The sequence below is a fragment of the Colletes gigas genome, unplaced genomic scaffold (genome assembly GCF_013123115.1).
Source record: "Colletes gigas isolate AHSC1104 unplaced genomic scaffold, ASM1312311v1 Colletes_gigas_Sc00070, whole genome shotgun sequence".
Lineage (NCBI taxonomy): Eukaryota > Metazoa > Arthropoda > Insecta > Hymenoptera > Colletidae > Colletes > Colletes gigas.
The window spans coordinates 279,066-301,342 of NW_025106699.1; the positions used below are offsets into that span (position 1 = coordinate 279,066).

The following is a 22,277-nucleotide window of genomic DNA, read 5'->3' on the forward strand; positions in this document are numbered from 1 at the left end:
GGGCAGTTCTAGAGAAAGATAGAGTAAGAAGGGGAGTATGGGAAGTCGAGAGGGGATTACGTTCAGTTCTCATCGGTATACGCGTTGAAGCGAAGAGGAAGAGAGAGTGAGTGAGAAGCATTGCCAAGCGCACACGGTAGAACGTTCAGTGGCATGTAACAAACACTCAACATGCTTGTAGTTGGCGCGAGGTTTTAGTATCGTCGAAACGAAAGAGTAGTTTGCCCGTATTCTTGGCACACGAACTAAATAGAGCTGACAGACCGTGGACTTTTTACGAAGCCATATCCAATACGGCCTACGAACGGGCAAAAGTGTCTCGCGGAAATCGTAACAGTGTCTTGTTGTGTAGGTAAGCGTAGTGAAATAGCGCGCAGAGGGAATGTAAGGCGAATTCTGACATTTCCCCGAAAGATACGTCGGCGGTTTGTTCGCGGTGTACGTTGCACGACAGGCGGAAATTTTAGTGCAAAAAGGAAAAGGGAGTATGGTGAAATGTGTTCGACAGTACCGGCATTAGCCGTGCACCTCTTAAAGCGGGTCACAAAACGTACATAGATACTGTTCACGACTTTGCTCTGTAAAAGAACTCGTCGTTCCTGCTGTACGAAAAGACGACGCGAATACACGACAAGGACGCCCAGACTGGAACGATCTTTCGATTACTCTTTCGAAAATTTGTCAATGAAACGCGCGACTGGATCATGTTTGCGGGTAATGTACGTTTATTTGCCGGCACGGTGCCGTGAATATTTATTTTTAGAAAAAATCTCTGGCCCCGATGGTGCGAAACAGATAATAAACATATAAAGAACGGTCGACGATCGAAGAATGGTGTCGCAATAAATTAACCGAATGCGATGTAAAATTAAGACCTTCGGGAATGGAAAGCAAAAATGTAAATTGAAGTGAACCCACGGGTGTGAGGCCAACGGTAAAGGGTGAAAGTGTAATATCAAATCGAATTCGATTTTTTCATGTGGTGCGGAAAGAATAGTTCAAAGGCTATGTTATTCGTATGTTTTTTCGCGATCGCGGTGTGACCAGTGCAAGTTTCCAGTAAGAAAAAAGAAAAAAAAAAAAAAAGAAACAGTGTTCAACGATAATGTAACGAGCAATCGATACATGCTCTCTTGCAAATGTAGGACCACGGTACTGTCTCAAGGCAAGATACGAACAGTGGACTTTTCTTCTACAGTCAGCAATGTTAACGGTGGAATTCCGCTCGAGAGGAATCTGAAGGCGGGGACTCTGACGTCACTCCGCTCATGATAATGAGGTATTCATGATGGCGGAGTAGCGCGCGCGCGAGCAAGAGAGCGAGAGGGAGTACATATATGCATACATAATATCTATTTTATATATATATATATATATATAAAATATGTATTACAGTGTATAACGTACACTCTATGTATAGATGCAATTCGTGTGTGTATGCATGCGTGCGTGGATATGCAATACATCCTTTCTATCTTCATTCCGCTGTACATCGGTGTGTGTTGCTGTTGCGTTCCTTCTTTCCACCATTCGAACGATCCTCTTTTATCTCTCTTGTGTATGCTATCTTTCTTTCTCCTGTATCAATACAGCGTGTAACATGGCACGAGTAATGTGTGCTCGCGCGCACGAATATGTGTTTGCGATTGGTCGGTGATAGAGAATTTTGGATGGATTTAGAGCGCAGTGAAATATGCCAAGGAGACGGAATGGGGAGATACCGCTTCCGGAAGGGTGGGACGTCGCGCAAGACTTTGACGGAAAAGTGTATTTCATCGATCACAACACAAGAAAAACAACGTGGATCGATCCTAGAGATAGGTATGTCATTTAATACATATATGTATATATATAAGTGTGTGTATGTGTGTTAAATTGAACACGTATGAAAGTGTATTTCTTTTCAAGTTCCGAATTGTGTTCGTGGAGCCGATGCAGCGCGCTGTCGCGACGAAATGTATACTCGAAGGCACGCGTAAATCGGAACGCAAAATATTCCTGACGTTACGTTACCTTCGTGTGAGCGCTCCTTAAGTTTCACGAGCGTGTGTATTTACTACGTGTGTGTATGCGTGCATTCATATATCGACTCGCCGCGCCCGCATTCCAGTCGCCAGGGCCGCTGCGTTCTCGGTGAAAAACTGCAGATATCTGGCGATCAGGGTCGACTCGAATACAAAGCTATTAATTTTCTTTATTTTTCGTTCGAATTCCAAAAACGTGATGGGCGATTATTAAACCGATCCGAGCCGATGTTCCTCGACGTTTTTCGAGCCGCAACCTAATTTCGTAACCAAACTAACCCGCGACCCTCGACACCAAGGAAAAGAATTCATAATAAAGCATTGTTTAGTAGGGTAAAGAAAACACATTAGAAATAATAGATATTTCCGAATAGAATTCTAACCCAATATTTAATCAAGTAATTACAATACGTGTACTTACGTACTGATGGACAAAATCATGGCAGCTTGAGAATTACTGATGCATGGATATGTTCTCTTAATATTGTATTTATATTAAACAATGTTACGTGTGAGACAATATCATTTATTTCTGATTAGTACTTTTTAAAACTAAATAAATGTTAAACAAATTTTCAATCTAAACTAAAATTATACAATTTTACTTGGACAAAATTATAAGACACTTTTTGTGTCGGCCACCCCTGGGAAAAATTTTAATGGGAGATTCTAAAGGCCAAAATAAGACGAAAATCAAGAATACCAATTTGTTGATTGAGGCTTCGTTAAAATGATATTAACAAAATTATTAATAAAATTTGTCCACCTACTCGAATTTTTTTCTCGAAACTGCGTAGGATTTCGGAGGTATGTCTTTTGACCAAAGATGCTTGTAATTGACCCCTGCAACTGAAAATATTTTTTCCAGGACGATTTGAAATTTTTTAATTTCACCATAAAGTTTCAGCAGTTTCTTGAATTTTTTTCTGGAAACTGAGTAGGATTTCGGGGGTATGTGTATTCACCAAAAATACTTGTAATTGACTCTCGCAACCGAAAATAATTTTTTTAGAATGATTTAAAATTTTTTTTTTTCGAGGCACCTACCACCTCTCGATTTTTCTTAAAAATTCGTTTTGCAATTTTAATAAATTTGGTTGACGCTGTACAGAAAAGTTGTTTAATACTTTATTGTAGGTATTCATGAGCTCTACTTCTCTACTGAATTTCAATGAGATAACTTTACTATTGTAGGAGTTATGGTCGTTTGAAAATTGGACCAGTTCTGACGGTGTCAAGGAACGATTTTGTCAATATTGTTAGAATTTCTGCATATTTTTCACCGAAATACGCGTTGTTTGCATTCTGAAACTTTAAAATCCTGCAATCCGTTCAGAAGTTATAACGTTTTAAAGATATGCAAGAAGTTTCACATTAGATTTTCGGTAAGGAATTTTTTTCTCGAAACTGAGTAGGATTTCGTGGGTATTTCTGTTGACCAAAGATGCTTGTAATTGCCCCCTGCAACTGAAAATATTTTTTCCAGGACGATTTGAAATTTTTTAATTTCACCATAAAGTTTCAGCAGTTTCTTGAATTTTTTTCTGGAAACTGAGTAGGATTTCGGGGGTATGTGTATTCACCAAAAATACTTGTAATTGACTCTCGCAACCGAAAATAATTTTTTTAGAATGATTTAAAATTTTTTTTTTTCGAGGCACCTACCACCTCTCGATTTTTCTTAAAAATTCGTTTTGCAATTTTAATAAATTTGGTTGACGCTGTACAGAAAAGTTGTTTAATACTTTATTGTAGGTATTCATGAGCTCTACTTCTCTACTGAATTTCAATGAGATAACTTTACTATTGTAGGAGTTATGGTCGTTTGAAAATTGGACCAGTTCTGACGGTGTCAAGGAACGATTTTGTCAATATTGTTAGAATTTCTGCATATTTTTCACCGAAATACGCGTTGTTTGCATTCTGAAACTTTAAAATCCTGCAATCCGTTCAGAAGTTATAACGTTTTAAAGATATGCAAGAAGTTTCACATTAGATTTTCGGTAAGGAATTTTTTTCTCGAAACTGAGTAGGATTTCGTGGGTATTTCTGTTGACCAAAGATGCTTGTAATTGCCCCCTGCAACTGAAAATATTTTTTCCAGGACGATTTGAAATTTTTTAATTTCACCATAAAGTTTCAGCAGTTCCTTGAATTTTTTTCTGGAATCTGAGTAGGATTTCGGGGGTATGTGTATTCACCAAAAATACTTGTAATTGACTCTCGCAACCGAAAATAATTTTTTTAGAATGATTTAAAATTTTTTTTTTTCGAGGCACCTACCACCTCTCGATTTTTCTTAAAAATTCGTTTTGCAATTTTAATAAATTTGGTTGACGCTGTACAGAAAAGTTGTTTAATACTTTATTGTAGGTATTCATGAGCTCTACTTCTCTACTGAATTTCAATGAGATAACTTTACTATTGTAGGAGTTATGGTCGTTTGAAAATTGGACCAGTTCTGACGGTGTCAAGGAACGATTTTGTCAATATTGTTAGAATTTCTGCATATTTTTCACCGAAATACGCGTTGTTTGCATTCTGAAACTTTAAAATCCTGCAATCCGTTCAGAAGTTATAACGTTTTAAAGATATGCAAGAAGTTTCACATTAGATTTTCGGTAAGGAATTTTTTTCTCGAAACTGAGTAGGATTTCGTGGGTATTTCTGTTGACCAAAGATGCTTGTAATTGCCCCCTGCAACTGAAAATATTTTTTCCAGGACGATTTGAAATTTTTTAATTTCACCATAAAGTTTCAGCAGTTTCTTGAATTTTTTTCTGGAAACTGAGTAGGATTTCGGGGGTATGTGTATTCACCAAAAATGCTTGTAATTGACTCTCGCGACCGAAAATAATTTTTTTAGAATGATTTAAAATTTTTTTTTTTTCGAGGCACCTACCACCTCTCGATTTTTCTTAAAAATTCGTTTTCCAATTTTAATAAATTTGGTTGACGCTGTACAGAAAAGTTGTTTAATACTTTATTGTAGGTATTCATGAGCTCTACTTCTCTACTGAATTTCAATGAGATAACTTTACTATTGTAGGAGTTATGGTCGTTTGAAAATTGGACCAGTTCTGACGGTGTCAAGGAACGATTTTGTCAATATTGTTAGAATTTCTGCATATTTTTCACCGAAATACGCGTTGTTTGCATTCTGAAACTTTAAAATCCTGCAATCCGTTCAGAAGTTATAACGTTTTAAAGATATGCAAGAAGTTTCACATTAGATTTTCGGTAAGGAATTTTTTTCTCGAAACTGAGTAGGATTTCGTGGGTATTTCTGTTGACCAAAGATGCTTGTAATTGCCCCCTGCAACTGAAAATATTTTTTCCAGGACGATTTGAAATTTTTTAATTTCACCATAAAGTTTCAGCAGTTCCTTGAATTTTTTTCTGGAATCTGAGTAGGATTTCGGGGGTATGTGTATTCACCAAAAATACTTGTAATTGACTCTCGCAACCGAAAATAATTTTTTTAGAATGATTTAAAATTTTTTTTTTTCGAGGCACCTACCACCTCTCGATTTTTCTTAAAAATTCGTTTTGCAATTTTAATAAATTTGGTTGACGCTGTACAGAAAAGTTGTTTAATACTTTATTGTAGGTATTCATGAGCTCTACTTCTCTACTGAATTTCAATGAGATAACTTTACTATTGTAGGAGTTATGGTCGTTTGAAAATTGGACCAGTTCTGACGGTGTCAAGGAACGATTTTGTCAATATTGTTAGAATTTCTGCATATTTTTCACCGAAATACGCGTTGTTTGCATTCTGAAACTTTAAAATCCTGCAATCCGTTCAGAAGTTATGACGTTTTAAAGATATGCAAGAAGTTTCACATTAGATTTTCGGTAAGAAATTTTTTTCTCGAAACTGAGTAGGATTTCGTGGGTATTTCTGTTGACCAAAGATGCTTGTAATTGCCCCCTGCAACTGAAAATATTTTTTCCAGGACGATTTGAAATTTTTTAATTTCACCATAAAGTTTCAGCAGTTCCTTGAATTTTTTTCTGGAATCTGAGTAGGATTTCGGGGGTATGTGTATTCACCAAAAATACTTGTAATTGACTCTCGCAACCGAAAATAATTTTTTTAGAATGATTTAAAATTTTTTTTTTTCGAGGCACCTACCACCTCTCGATTTTTCTTAAAAATTCGTTTTGCAATTTTAATAAATTTGGTTGACGCTGTACAGAAAAGTTGTTTAATACTTTATTGTAGGTATTCATGAGCTCTACTTCTCTACTGAATTTCAATGAGATAACTTTACTATTGTAGGAGTTATGGTCGTTTGAAAATTGGACCAGTTCTGACGGTGTCAAGGAACGATTTTGTCAATATTGTTAGAATTTCTGCATATTTTTCACCGAAATACGCGTTGTTTGCATTCTGAAACTTTAAAATCCTGCAATCCGTTCAGAAGTTATGACGTTTTAAAGATATGCAAGAAGTTTCACATTAGATTTTCGGTAAGAAATTTTTTTCTCGAAACTGAGTAGGATTTCGTGGGTATTTCTGTTGACCAAAGATGCTTGTAATTGCCCCCTGCAACTGAAAATATTTTTTCCAGGACGATTTGAAATTTTTTAATTTCACCATAAAGTTTCAGCAGTTCCTTGAATTTTTTTCTGGAATCTGAGTAGGATTTCGGGGGTATGTGTATTCACCAAAAATACTTGTAATTGACTCTCGCAACCGAAAATAATTTTTTTAGAATGATTTAAAATTTTTTTTTTTCGAGGCACCTACCACCTCTCGATTTTTCTTAAAAATTCGTTTTGCAATTTTAATAAATTTGGTTGACGCTGTACAGAAAAGTTGTTTAATACTTTATTGTAGGTATTCATGAGCTCTACTTCTCTACTGAATTTCAATGAGATAACTTTACTATTGTAGGAGTTATGGTCGTTTGAAAATTGGACCAGTTCTGACGGTGTCAAGGAACGATTTTGTCAATATTGTTAGAATTTCTGCATATTTTTCACCGAAATACGCGTTGTTTGCATTCTGAAACTTTAAAATCCTGCAATCCGTTCAGAAGTTATGACGTTTTAAAGATATGCAAGAAGTTTCACATTAGATTTTCGGTAAGAAATTTTTTTCTCGAAACTGAGTAGGATTTCGTGGGTATTTCTGTTGACCAAAAATGCATGTAATTGACTTCTGCAACTAAAAATAATTTTTCCAGGACGATTCGAAATTCTTTTTTTTCACCATAAAGTTTCAGCAGTTTCTTGAATTTTTTTCTGGAAACTGAGTAGGATTTCGGGGGTATGTGTATTCACAAAAAATGCTTGTAATTGACTCTCGCGACCGAAAATAATTTTTTTAGAATGATTTAAAATTTTTTTTCACCGAAATATGCACCCTGTTGATGTTTCTTAAAAATTCGTTTTTCATTTTTAATAAATTTGTTTCACGCTGTACAGAAAAATTGTGCAATACTTTTTTGTAGGCATCTATGAGCTCTACTTCAGAAAAAAGTTTCATTAAAATATATTCGCTATTGTAGGAATTATGACTGTTTGAAAATTGAACCATTTTTATGGGTTTTTTCTCACTTTACGGGGTCAAGGAACAACTTTTTCAATATTGTTAGAATTTCTACATATTATCCACCAAAGTACGCGTCGTTTACCTTTTGAAACATTGAAATCCTTCAATCCGTTCAGGAGTTAAGACGTTTTAAAGATTCGCATGAAAATTCGGCCAGAAATTATATTTTCGGTAAGGAATTTTTTTCTCGAAACTGAGTAGGATTTCGTGGGTATTTCTGTTGACCAAAAATGCATGTAATTGTCTCCTGCAACTAAAAATAATTTTTCCAGGACGATTCGAAATTCTTTTTTTTCGCCATAAAGTTTCAGCAGTTTCTTGAATTTTTTTCTCGAAACTGCGTAGGATTTCGGGGATATGTCTATTCACTAAAAGTGAATGTAATTGACCCACGCAACTGAAAATAATTTTTTCAGAATTATTTGAAATTTTTTAATTTCGTCCAAAAAATTTCTGGTCGGTATGGAACTTTAAACGTTAATAAGTTTTTAAGGAAGCCTCGATCAAAAAATTGGTATTCTTGATTTTCGTCTTATTTTCGCCTCTAGAATCTTCCATTATAATTTTTCCCAGAGGTGGCCGAACACCCTGTATATCGTGCTCAACGATTGACTTTATTTAATTTTTTTTAATTGTTATGTAATTCTGCTCAGTGTAGAAACGCTAAACAGTCTACAAAACACTCGTGTGTTAAAGAATGCATAAAAATTCAAAGTGTAAGTTACTGTAATACGCAGAAAATGAGGATAAAATCGATTTTTTTTTTCTCACTACGGTTATCAAAATGAAAACTTTGAAAAAAATTGAGAATTATAGTAATAATAATACCTGTTTAGTGTAAAAATATAAAAGTAATTCTGCAACAACTTCAATACGTAATCGGTATTTTTCGGTATTTCTTGCGGTTTTTTATTTTGTACAACCCGGTCCTTCGATCTAAAAATCTAAAAAAATTCCAAAATATGTGCCTCGGTATTCGAAATGTCTCTGAATATTTTTACATTTTTGTGTTCTATAGAACAAGAGAAATTGGGAAAAAGGTAATTTTCCAATAGTTAAAAAATGGAACAAAGTGTTTTCTTTCGATAAGCTAGCGAATGATCCACGAACGTTCAATTTATTCGGCTATACCTTTTCTAAGCAATTCTCCATGTCCTTCCAATAGTCTTTCTTTGTAGTGCCACGTTTCTATGGGGTGATTAGTAGCCTGTATAATTTGTTCCTGATTTAAAATAATATTGTCCAGGACCAGGTTTATCTCTTCTTAGAATTTGTTAGTTGCAATAAGTGCTGTTTCATTTAAAAATAGAACAGTGATCTTAATTTTGTATCGAAAATCAATTTGTTTTTAAGTTTAACTTATTATATTCAACACATTACCGACCGATCGCCTATTAATCAACTGTTTTACCGGCCAACACTTACCGACCGATAGCCTATTAATCAACTTTTTTACCGACCAACGCTTACCGACCGATAGCCGATTAATCAACCGCTACCGGTCGGTAAAGTGTTAATATATTTATATTATGGACTAATTTGTGCCTCACCCTGTATATCGAACATATATTGAACATACAAGTGGTTGCATCGATTTTTAATGACAGTAATTTGCCCTTTAATTTTGCACTCGATCGTGTTCCGAATAACTTTGTTTTCATTGAAATAGTACCTCGAACTTCAGGCGAAGGAATATCTACTTAAGGTTGAAATGGACGGTATCATTTGTATAATATTCTGGAATGCAATGTCATTTATTAAAGTGAAAGGGCGGCCATGAATAGTAATTAAGTTAACACAGCCATCCAATAATTTATCTCTAATATTTCTCTCAACATTTCTAGAGTTTGAAGTACAAATTTTTCGGCGCTAGCATCGCTCCTTTTTACCATTTTCGCCAATCTCGCGAAGCGATTCCCCACTTTTCCACAATTCAATTACAATTTTTTCTTTCCTCTATTCTAGTTTCCTTATTTTTAGCACTCATTGTGGTACAAATTACGATTCTTTAACAAACCACGCTAAGAATTGACTCTCCAAAGATTTTTAGTTTTATTGGTTATATTTCGTCAAGTATGAATACTATTTTCACGCTGATTTTCTTACTTCATTCGGTATTTGAGATTTGTCTGTTGTATTTTTATTTAAATCATAACCAAATTCATACTGTCTGAAAGCTGAATTAATTTCCCCAACTACATATGTGCCTTTCATAGCTAAGCAGCCTTCCATAATCAAAGTTATTATTGTTTAAACTGAACGTATTACGGTGTATGGATACTTTTTCAAAGTTCTTGCTAGTAAGTGACCAAAAGTCTAAGTGACTAATACCTATCAATTATCGGATAGAATGTATGTAGGATTTGGGATGATCGAGGGTGGCGAATAAATTAGACGCGCGAGAAATAACAAATAGGATGTATTTGAGAATTATAAAATTGAAAAGTATAAGAAGACTGACGCAACATATCCGCTCGCACGACCGTTACATCGAAAAGACGAAAAGGGACTTCCCCGCGTCGCTCTCGTCGAACAAAAAACAACTCGCACGACACCTCGCGAAGCCGCCTTGAAAAATCTCGAACACATCGACCATTCGACCGATCGAAACATAACCCCACTTCATGTATTTTTCTGACTACAATTAATACTAAGTTTAACTACAGTAACATCAAACTCGTAATTAAGTTTGAATCGACTTGGACCATTTTCACAATTAACTGAATGTCCTATAAATGACTTAAAGCAATAAAACACAAGTTTTATTAGAAACAATAATTTTAATGAAATAATTCAGGAACACTTATTAATTATTTTTAAAAAGTAATACATTTCTATCATTTTAGGCTTTTATCATGAGTATTTAAGATTCTTAAAATGTTCCTGAAAAAGTGGAGGGATGCATGGCAGTAAACACATAGTATCTTTATGTTTTTCTTCCGTTACTGGTTTAGCGCTGGTGTATAATGGAAGTAATTTAATATTTCCCTATTAAATGTGGTATTTAGAATCATCTGAAGAAGTTTTATAGAACATCTTAAAAGATTCATTTTCCAAGAATCTCATCCATTGAATTTGCAGCCAAGAGACAGATTCCAACACAGTATTTTTTACTCTTCTTGTCGTTGACTCTTCTAGTGGCTTCGTTGAAATAAAATCCAGCTTCTTCTACACTTTTCTATCAATTCATAATAATGCCAAGGGTTGTATAAGTAATTTCCTTTTTTTATTTTCATTTCTATCAACCCAAAATCACACGGTACAAAATCATTCGGTAGAAAGGAATGACCAGATACCAAAAATTTGTGGTCTATCGTTTCAATACTATTATTTGATGACTGAGCAATATTCATCCATGTCGATGCTACTTTGATGTTACGATTTTGGCCTGAACAAGCATCGCTGTAAGCTATTACGTGTTTTTGAGTAGTTCTATCCTCCATATGCATTAAAATGCACGATGCTACTTCCTGCGCACCTCTTGAAGCTGTAGTTTCATCCCATAGATACATCTTGACATTGTCATCGTGGAAATTATGGAAACCCAAGTTGTATACGTACATATTTCGCTTATAATAAGCTAACGAAACAGAAAATTTTGGATACGGGAGTGCTTTTTGCAAATCAAATGAGAATCCATAATATTCCCAGGGATTTTCTTTTGCTTTTTTCTAGTCTTCCTGCAAGACAGTTCCTAGCTCGTTTGACATTTTGCAAATGTAAATCATGACATTGTCTAAGATGTAACTTCTCTACCTCGTTATGGCATGCTTCGATTTTTCCCTTCAGTAAATCGCATTTTTGGCGCGTGTCTTTTCGAGAAGCATGGAAATTTAAATTAAATTCGGTATTAAACACTTTCCTGTAGATCCACTGCTTAACAAATGGTTGGTTATTTTTCTCACATATTTTCTCTACATATAGGCTATACATTTTACGAATATCTAAATCAGGACTCAAATATTTTCGACCAGGAGTATGATGAGCTCTGGTGCAGTGGCTCTCATATGCTGGGAAACTTAAAATATATCCTTGTACAGCCTTTATTTTAATTTCATCTGTTTTTCGCGAAGATCCAGGCATCTTCCCGCGACGATCAGTTCCAGGTGTTTCAGCATTCAGAGCGCGAGTTAACCGCCCTACAGAAATTTTAAATATATCTAAAAAAAACTTCCTACAAACCGACACTTCTGAATTATTGTTTCTTGACAGAAAATATTTCTAGCTGCATTTTCTTATAGGTCTTTCAAAAGTTCTGGGCCGCCTTTGTTTTATTAATCGTTGATGAACTGTAGTACATAGATATAGATTCCGGGTTTCAAAATCTTTTAGTTACCAGAAATGATCAAACTTAGATTTTCTTTCATTATATTCTACGCGATCTAAACATTTTTTTTAGCAAAAGCAATCCTTATTTTCAAAAATGTTGGCACTCACAAGTTTTGATTTTTTTTTTCGTGTATTCTTCTGTATTTCTCTTAATTTTTCTGATATTTTGTGCGTAACCGCTTCCTTTTTTTGTCCTCTTTCATTTCTTACCTTACGCCATTTCTATTGTTTTGCCTTGCACCATTTCTGGGGTTTCTAAATTTGCAGTGAAGTCTTGGTACGATTCGTCTAAAGATGATAATTGTCGTATTCTTTTCCATTTCTTTGAAGTATTACGTGGTCGTATAATATCTGCAAATCACATCATATATAAATTATTTTTCCGCCAATAATATGTTCGGAAGTGCCCAACTGAATTAATGGCACTTTCAAAATAGAACTAAATAAATTCCATATATTGTTAGGTATACCGGGACGTATTGTCGTTTCTGTTATTGTTTGATTGTCATTTGTCGGCTTATTGTGTAGTTCAAAAACGCGCCAAAGAGGGCCACGTGGCATTTTAAGGTTATATTTATACAGAGTGTTCGGCCACCCCGGGGAAAAATTGTAATGGAAGATTCTAGAGGCCAAAATAAGACGACAATCAAGAATATCAATTTCATGATTGGCGCTTCGTTAAAAAGTTGTTAAAAAATTTCATACCATTTTGAAAAAATTATTTTTAGTTGCGGGAGTCAATTACAATAATTTTTGGTGAATAAACATACCCTCGAAATCCTGCGCATTTTCGAGAAAAAAATTCGGGTAGGTGGATAAAGTCGACAAAATTAAAAAATTTCAAATCGTTCTAGAAAAATTAGTTTTGGTTGTAGGGATCAATTACAATCACTTTAGGTCATTAGACATACCCTCGAAATTCTACCCATTTTCGAGAAAAAAATTCGAGAAGGTGTGAAATTTATCGACAAAATTAAGAAATTTCAAATCGTTTTGGAATAATTATTTTCGATTGCGAGGGTCAAGTACAATCATTTTTGGTCATTAGACATACCCCCGAATTCCTTACCATTTTCGAGAAAAAAATTCGAGTAAATGCTGAAAGTTTTGAATGAAAAAAAAGACTTTCAAATCGTTCTGGAAAAATTAGTTTTGGTTGCGGGGGTCAATTACAATAATTTTTGGTGAATACACATACCCCCGAAATCCTACGTACTTTCGAGAAAAAAATTCTTTCTCGAAAACATAATGTGAGGTTAGGAATGTTACCCTGAAATTTCATGCGTATATTTAAAACATCATAACTTTCGAACGGACTGGAGGATTTTAATGATTCTAATGATAATGAGTTCTAGAGCCCCATAAAAATGAGCCGAAAAATGGCATTAGATCCCATTAGATTTCATCAACAAATTAGTATTCTTGATTTTCGTCCTATTTTGGCCTCTAGAATCCCCCATTACTATTTTCCCAAGGGTGGCCTAACATCCTGTATAATTTCTTTAAATTTTTTACTTAGACCACTTTCATAATTAACACTAAATGAATTCCATATAATGTTGAAATTACAACCACTATCTAACGGTTCATTTTGGACAATATCGTAAAAATTACATTGATTTAATTTAATTTAATATAATGTGAAATAACTGATAAACTCATTTTTTTTTTCAATTTTAACTTAGACCACTTTCATAATTATGGGCTCATTTAACTTTTCATCTCGCACAATATTTGTTAAATGATTTTCTTTTCCGAAATATTCGATAATTCTATCTATAATATGATTATCCAAATCAGACGTATGTATTGTTCATGTATTGGTTCAGATGTGGTATTCAGAAGAGCGCAAGCAATTTTAAAATCTGTAAACAGGGAATGAAGTGTGGTTTGGAATAGTAGTATTAAAATATTTGAATCTTTGTTTTATCCTTCCGTTTATGACCTCCACAATATATCGTATTTTAGTAACCTTGTTAGTAAGTTAGCTGGTGTAGTTGTCAGAGATTTTCTAGTTGCATCTGCAAATGCAGGCATCTTCCTCACAAATCCTTTTTCCGTAATTTTGGGCATGGAATCTTGAAAACCACGAATATATCCCCAGTTTCCAGAATGTCCAATTCCCCATCACATTTACTATAAACAATTGTGCACAATTCGAAACGCAAAACCTGTAGAATAATGCCTTATAAATACTTTAGGTGCCTGGCGGGGTACAAATTTGGCACTTTTTTGGCATCCTTCTTTAAAGTTTCCTTTTTCATTTTTTTCGTAAAGAATTAAAAGTTCTATTGTAGTAGACTTTTAGGAAGATGAAAAGAGACCCTTAAAAAATTTACATGAGCGATTCTAGAGGCCAAAATAAGACGAAAATGAAGAATACCAATTAGTTGATGGAGGCTTCGTTACAAAGTTATTAACGTTTAAAGTTCCGCCTGTAGAATGGCAGTCTGCGTACAGCTGCGCATGCGCGGAAGGTTGCGGCAGGCCAGTGCCAGTGGTTCTCACGCAGCATGAAAAATTCTACTTACCGACGTTATCGACAGCGTTAGATTTTTGTCCGCTCATGGAAATGCGAACACCTTACGTTGAATAAGATTCAACCTGTCTTATGAAAATCCAGAAGGGCATATCAAAACTCGCCCGACGAGATTTTGATAGAGAAAGGGTGAATGTCACTTCCAATGCACAATGTTGTAAACAAAAATCACCCACACGCGATCATACACGCCTCACGATCGTCCACAAATAATCCTTTCAGGCGCTAACCACTATGCAATTAAATAAACACGCACCGCGATTATGTTATTCGCGAGTGGCTATGTTTACGTGCACCACGATTCCCCCGAGTACGAATAGAACTGTTATTAATTTTTCAAATACACTTTAATTTAAAAATGTAAAAAGGAATTTAATAAGTATTCGCTGTATTTCTTACATGCTACTTAATACATAACTGAATCAAATATGTCTAAAATGTGTCGCGTGAACTGTCTTGACTGATACTTTTTTACGACTAGCTGGCCGAACACGTGCCGATGCTGCCCTTTGTCTCCGCTGAGTGTGAGTGCATATGTGTGTGCGTGTGTGTGAGAGAGAGATAAGCGAGGCGAGTGACGTAGAATCGGGGGTTCTGTTCGGCATTTGTTTCTCCGAACCTCGTCGATCGATGGCACAGTCAGCTGCTAGTATCGTTACATTCTTCGAGGTAAATGTAAATCGATGCGAAAATTTCATTTATCCTACGATTCCTTATTACATTTTTAAATTGAAGTGTATTTGAAAAATTAAGAACATATTTCTATTAGCAAGCAATTCGGAACAATTGTGGTACACGTACACATTGACAGTCACGAATAACATAATGTGCGTGTTTAATTGCATAGTGGTTAGTGCCTGAAAGGATTATTTGTGGACGATTGGGGGGCGTGTATGATCGCGTGTGAGTGATTTTCGTGGACAACATTGTGCATTGGAAGTGACATTCGCCCTTTCTCCGTGAAAATCTCGTCGGGCGAGTTTTGATATGCCCTTCTGGATTTTCATAAGACAGGTTGAATCTTATTCAACGTAAAATGTTCACATTTCCATAAGTGGACAAAAATCTGAGGCTGTCGATAACGTCGGTAAGTAGAATTTTTCATGCTGCGTGAGAACCACTAGCACTGGCCTGCCGCAACCTTCCGCGCATGCGCAGCTGTACGCAGATTGCCATTCTACAGGCGGAACTTTAAACGTTAATAACTTTGCAACGAAGCCTCCATCAACTAATTGGTATTCTTGATTTTCGTCTTATTTTGGCCTCTAGAATCGCTCATGTAAATTTTTTAAGGGTCTCTTTTCATCTTCCTAAAAGTCTACTACAATAGAACTTTTAATTCTTTACGAAAAAAATGAAAAAGGAAACTTTAAAGAAGGATGTTAAAAAAGTGCCAAATTTGTACCCCGCCAGGCACCTAAAGTATTTATAAGGCATTATTCTACAGGTTTTGCGTTTCGAATTGTGCACAATTGTTTATAGTAAATGTGATGGGGAAATGAACATTCTGGAAACTGGGGATATATTCGTGGTTTTCAAGATTCCATGCCCAAAATTACGGAAAAAGGATTTGTGAGGAAGATGCGTGCATTTGCAGATGCAACTAGAAAATCTCTGACAACTACACAAGCTAACTTACTAACAAGGTTACTAAAATACGATACATTGTGGAGGTCATAAACGGAAGGATAAAACAAAGATTCAAATATTTTAATACTACTATTCCAAATACCACACTTCATTCCCTGTTTACAGATTTTAAAATTGCTTGCGTTCTTCTGAATACCACATCTGAACCAATACATGAACAATACATACGTCTGATTTGGATAATCATATTATAGATAGAATTATCGAATATTTCGGAAGAAAAAATCATTTAAGAAATATTGTGCGAGATGAAAAGTTAAATGAGCCCATAATTATGAAAGTGGTCTAAGTTAAAATTGAAAAAAAGAAATGAGTTTATCAGTTATTTCACGCCACATTATATTAAACTAAATTAAATCAATGTAATTTTTACGATATTGTCCAAAATGAACCGTTAGATAGTGGTTGTAATTTCAACATTATATGGAATTCATTTAGTGTTAATTATGAAAGTGGTCTAAGTAAAAAATTTAAAGAAATTATACAGGATGTTAGGCCACCCTTGGGAAAATAGTAATGGGGGATTCTAGGGACCAAAATAGGACGAAAATCAAGAATACTAATTTGTTGATGGAATCTAATGTGATCTAATGTAATTTCTCGACTCATTTTTATGGGGCTCTAGAACTCATTATCATTAGAATCATTAAAATCCTCCAGTCCGTTCGAAAGTTATGATGTTTTAAATATACGCATGTAATTTCAGGGTAACATTCCTAACCTCACATTATATTTTCGAGAAAGAATTTTTTTCTCGAAAGTACGTAGGATTTCGGGGGTATGTGTATTCACCAAAAATGATTGTAATTGATCCCCGCAACCAAAACTAATTTTTCCAGAACAATTTGAAAGTCTTTTTTTTCATCCAAAACTTTCAGCACTTACTCGAATTTTTTTCTCGAAAATGGTAAGGAATTCGGGGGTATGTCTAATGACCAAAAATGATTGTGCTTGACCCTCGCAATCGAAAATAATTTTTCCAGAACGATTTGAAATTTCTTAATTTTGTCGATAAATTTCACACCTTCTCGAATTTTTTTCTCGAAAATGGGTAGGATTTCGAGGGTATGTCTAATAACCTAAAGTGATTGTAATTGACCTCCGCAATCAAAACTAATTTTTCCAGAACGATTTGAAATGTTATATTTTCGCCGAAGAATTTGACCTCCTTTCTGAATTTTTTTCTCGAAAACGCATAGGATTTCGGGTGTCTGGCTATTTACCAAAAGTAATTGTAATTGACCCCCGCAACCAAAAATAATTTTTCCAGAACAATTTGAAATTTTTTAATTTTGTCGAAAAATTTAGTCAAATTGTTCTGGAAAAATAATTTTTAGTTGCGGGGGTCAATCACAATTATTTTTGGTGAATAGCCATACCCCCGAAATCCTATGCGTTTTCGAGAAAAAAATTCAGAAAGAAGGTCAAATTCTTCGGCGAAAATATAAAATTTCAAATTGTTCTGGAAAAATTATTTTCGGTTGCGGGGGTCAATTACAATTATTTTTGGTGAATAGCCATACCCCCGAAATCCTATGCGTTTTCGAGAAAAAGATTCAGAAAGGAAGTCAAATTCTTTGGCGAAAATATAAAATTTCAAATTGTTCTGGAAAAATTATTTTCGGTTGCGGGGGTCAATTACAATTATTTTTGGTGAATAGCCATACCCCCGAAATCCTACGCACTTTCGAGAAAAAAATTCGAGTATGTCGACAAATTTTTCGACAAAATTAAAATATTTCGAATCGTTCTGGAAAAATTATTTTTAGTTGCGGGGGTCAATTACAATCATTTTTGGTCATTAGACATACCCTCGAAATCCTATCCACTTTCTAGAGAAAAATTCGAGAAACTATGAAATTTTTCGACAAAATTAAAAAATTTCATACCGTGCTCAAAAAATTATTTTTGGTTGCGGGGGTCAATTATTATTATTTTTGGTCATTACACATACCCCCGAAATCTTACGCACTTTCGAGAAAAAAATTCAGAAAGGTGCCTACATTTTTCGACGAAAAAAATTATATTTTTTTTTTTAATAGTCACAATGTGATCAGGGGGTGTTAAAACGTGTATTTCGAAATTTTCGAAATGTTTCTTTCACTATGGTACTTTCCATACTTACATAGGTCGGAAAGTAAAAATGGCGGAGGCAGTCGAGATTTTGAATCATCTCCCGATTATCTCGAGATCGTATTTCAGCTGTTACAAGAGCAAAGAAGGAAAGGCTCACACTAGCGTTCTTTAGCCGAGCTAACGTACATATACAGGGTGTCCCGTAAATAGTGTAAGAACCGGAAATGGGGGGTAGCTGAGACGATTCTGAACAACAATTTCCTTTGCAGAAATGTCGGATGGAGCTTCGTTTTTGAATTATTAACGAAAAACACTGACCAATCACGGCATACATACATATATTTTGATAACGCTAAGTACCAATGTCCTAATTATAGGACAGCTACATAAAACTTGTAACCAATACGAGTTTCTGCTAAAAATACATAAACAAAGTTTACAACAATCTTGAATAATCATTCCTCAATAAGAATGACACAGAAGATAAAAAAAGGAGTTTTTACGATTGAGTACATAATTCGAGACAAAGTAAGAAAATTTATGCAATGTTTATAATTTTTTTATTAAACAAATATTGGTAATATAATACAACAATAATTATAATTTAATACACCCTAAAATATAAGTGGTAAATTTTTCATTTGATTTGAACCAATTTTAAGGGTTGGAAAAAAAATAAAATACTCGGTGTCCCATATATGGGGCACTGGCTTATAATGGGTCAAATGGCGCTAAAATAACATCGTACGTTAAAAATTGCAAACAAAATTTAAAAAACCGTAATTCGATGTGTTAGTTTTTATGATTCAGTATATAATTCGACACAAAGTAAGAAAATTTATGCAATGTTTACAATTTTCTTATCAAAAAAATATTGGTAATGCAATACAACAATAATTATAATTTAATACACCCTAAAATATAAGTGGTAAATTTTTCATTTGATTTGAACCAATTTTAAGGGTTGGGAAAAAAATAAAATACTCGGTGTCCCATATATGGGGCACTGGCTTATAATGGGTCAAATGGCGCTAAAATAACATCGTACGTTAAAAATTGCAAACAAAATTTAAAAAACCATAATTCGATGTGTTAGTTTTTATGATTCAGTATATAATTCGACACAAAGTAAGAAAATTTATGCAATGTTTACAATTTTCTTATCAAAAAAATATTGGTAATGCAATACAACAATAATTATAATTTAATACACCCTAAAATATAAGTGGTAAATTTTTCATTTGATTTGAACCAATTTTAAGGGTTGGAAAAGAAATAAAATACTCAGTGTCCCATATATGGGGCACTGGCTTATAATGGGTCAAACGGCGCTAAAATAACATCGTACGTTAAAAATTGCAAACAAAATTTAAAAAACCGTAATTCGATGTGTTAGTTTTTATGATTCAGTATATAATTCGACACAAAGTAAGAAAATTTATGCAATGTTTACAATTTTCTTATAAAAAAAATATTGGTAATGCAATACAACAATAATTATAATTTAATACACCCTAAAATATAAGTGGTAAATTTTTCATTTGATTTGAACCAATTTTAAGGGTTGGAAAAGAAATAAAATACTCGGTGTCCCATATATGGGGCACTGGCTTATAATGGGTCAAACGGCGCTAAAATAACATCGTACGTTAAAAATTGCAAACAAAATTTAAAAAACCGTAATTCGATGTGTTAGTTTTTATGATTCAGTATATAATTCGACACAAAGTAAGAAAATTTATGCAATGTTTACAATTTTCTTATCAAAAAAATATTGGTAATGCAATACAACAATAATTATAATTTAATACACCCTAAAATATAAGTGGTAAATTTTTCATTTGATTTGATCAAATTTTAAGGGTTGGAAAAAAAATAAAATACTCGGTGTCCCATATATGGGGCACTGGCTTATAATGGGTCAAATGGCGCTAAAATAACATCGTACGTTAAAAATTGCAAACAAAATTTAAAAAACGGTAATTCGATGTGTTAGTTTTTATGATTCAGTATATAATTCGACACAAAGTAAGAAAATTTATGCAATGTTTACAATTTTTTTATTAAACAAATATTGGTAATATAATACAACAATAATTATAATTTAATACACCCTAAAATATAAGTGGTAAATTTTTCATTTGATTTGAACCAATTTTAAGGGTTGGAAAAGAAATAAAATACTCGGTGTCCCATATATGGGGCACTGGCTTATAATGGGTCAAATGGCGCTAAAATAACATCGTACGTTAAAAATTGCAAACAAAATTTAAAAAACCGTAATTCGATGTGTTAGTTTTTATGATTCAGTATATAATTCGACACAAAGTAAGAAAATTTATGCAATGTTTACAATTTTCTTATCAAAAAAATATTGGTAATGCAATACAACAATAATTATAATTTAATACACCCTAAAATATAAGTGGTAAATTTTTCATTTGATTTGATCAAATTTTAAGGATTGGAAAAGAAATAAAATACTCAGTGTCCCATATATGGGGCACTGGCTTATAATGGGTCAAATGGCGCTAAAATAACATCGTACGTTAAAAATTGCAAACAAAATTTAAAAAACCGTAATTCGATGTGTTAGTTTTTATGATTCAGTATATAATTCGACACAAAGTAAGAAAATTTATGCAATGTTTACAATTTTCTTATCAAAAAAATATTGGTAATGCAATACAACAATAATTATAATTTAATACACCCTAAAATATAAGTGGTAAATTTTTCATTTGATTTGAACCAATTTTAAGGGTTGGAAAAAAAATAAAATACTCGGTGTCCCATATATGGGGCACTGGCTTATAATGGGTCAAATGGCGCTAAAATAACATCGTACGTTAAAAATTGCAAACAAAATTTAAAAAACGGTAATTCGATGTGTTAGTTTTTATGATTCAGTATATAATTCGACACAAAGTAAGAAAATTTATGCAATGTTTACAATTTTCTTATAAAAAAAATATTGGTAATGCAATACAACAATAATTATAATTTAATACACCCTAAAATATAAGTGGTAAATTTTTCATTTGATTTGAACCAATTTTAAGGGTTGGAAAAGAAATAAAATACTCGGTGTCCCATATATGGGGCACTGGCTTATAATGGGTCAAATGGCGCTAAAATAACATCGTACGTTAAAAATTGCAAACAAAATTTAAAAAACCGTAATTCGATGTGTTAGTTTTTATGATTCAGTATATAATTCGACACAAAGTAAGAAAATTTATGCAATGTTTACAATTTTCTTATCAAAAAAATATTGGTAATGTAATGCAACAATAATTATAATTTAGTTTGATACACCCTAAAATATATGTGGTAAATTTTTCATTTGATTTGATCAAATTTTAAGGGTTGGAAAAGAAATAAAATACTCGGTGTTCTATAAATAGAACAGTGGCTTATAATGGGTTAAGAAAGTTTTTAAATTCTTTTGAAAGATACTCTTTCGCGTTATCCGTGCGAATTTTTTTGATTTTGACGACCCGTTTGTCTTTCAGCTTTTCTTTTAAAATTTAAAAAAATGGCGGACAACGGTCCACGTCGAACGAGGAGATCACCGACTAAACAAATGCCTATTTTGAGGACCTTCCGAAATCTTACTTTTTAAATCGCTTAAAAAAGTTGGAGAAACGCTTGGAAAAGTGTATAGTGCTAAAAGGAGGTTATGTTGAAAAATTAAAAAAATCTACTTAAAATAATTTGTTCTTCTAATCTTTTTCCAAGGACTTATCGTATGTTAATATGCTTCTCATTTGTACCCTCCACAAATCATAATTGTGCTCTGTTAATTTCTCGATGATCGAGACCATACTAGACGCGGCCATGTTCCTGCACGTTTTTTACGTATTGAACACTTCGACACTTATTTTTTCCTTATATTATTTAACACACTAATGGCCGCACGAATCGCGCGAAGACCGTTGTCCATCACCATTGATATTGTAGACCATAGTGAGATACACGAAGACGCTAGGAATTATAAATATAACCTAAAAAGAAATCTTGTTTGTACAAGTAATATTTCAGAAGCACAGTCTATGGATTGCTCGTTTATTAGCATACGATTACAACAAATTAC

The 22,277-nt window shown here is 33.7% G+C and overlaps 1 protein-coding gene across 1 annotated transcript in view; it reads left to right on the forward strand.

Annotated features, from left to right (window-relative positions):
• The first annotated feature begins 85 nt into the window (after nucleotides 1–85).
• The window catches only part of LOC122403697 (protein WWC2-like), a 27,955-nt gene continuing 5,763 nt past the window's right edge, over nucleotides 86–22,277 (forward strand). Inside the window, exons 1-2 of the mRNA XM_043407389.1 lie at nucleotides 86–1,279; nucleotides 1,681–1,821. Of these exons, the coding sequence (XP_043263324.1) occupies nucleotides 1,694–1,821 (128 nt within the window). The 5' untranslated portion in view covers nucleotides 86–1,279; nucleotides 1,681–1,693. The remainder of the gene's footprint in view (nucleotides 1,280–1,680; nucleotides 1,822–22,277) is intronic.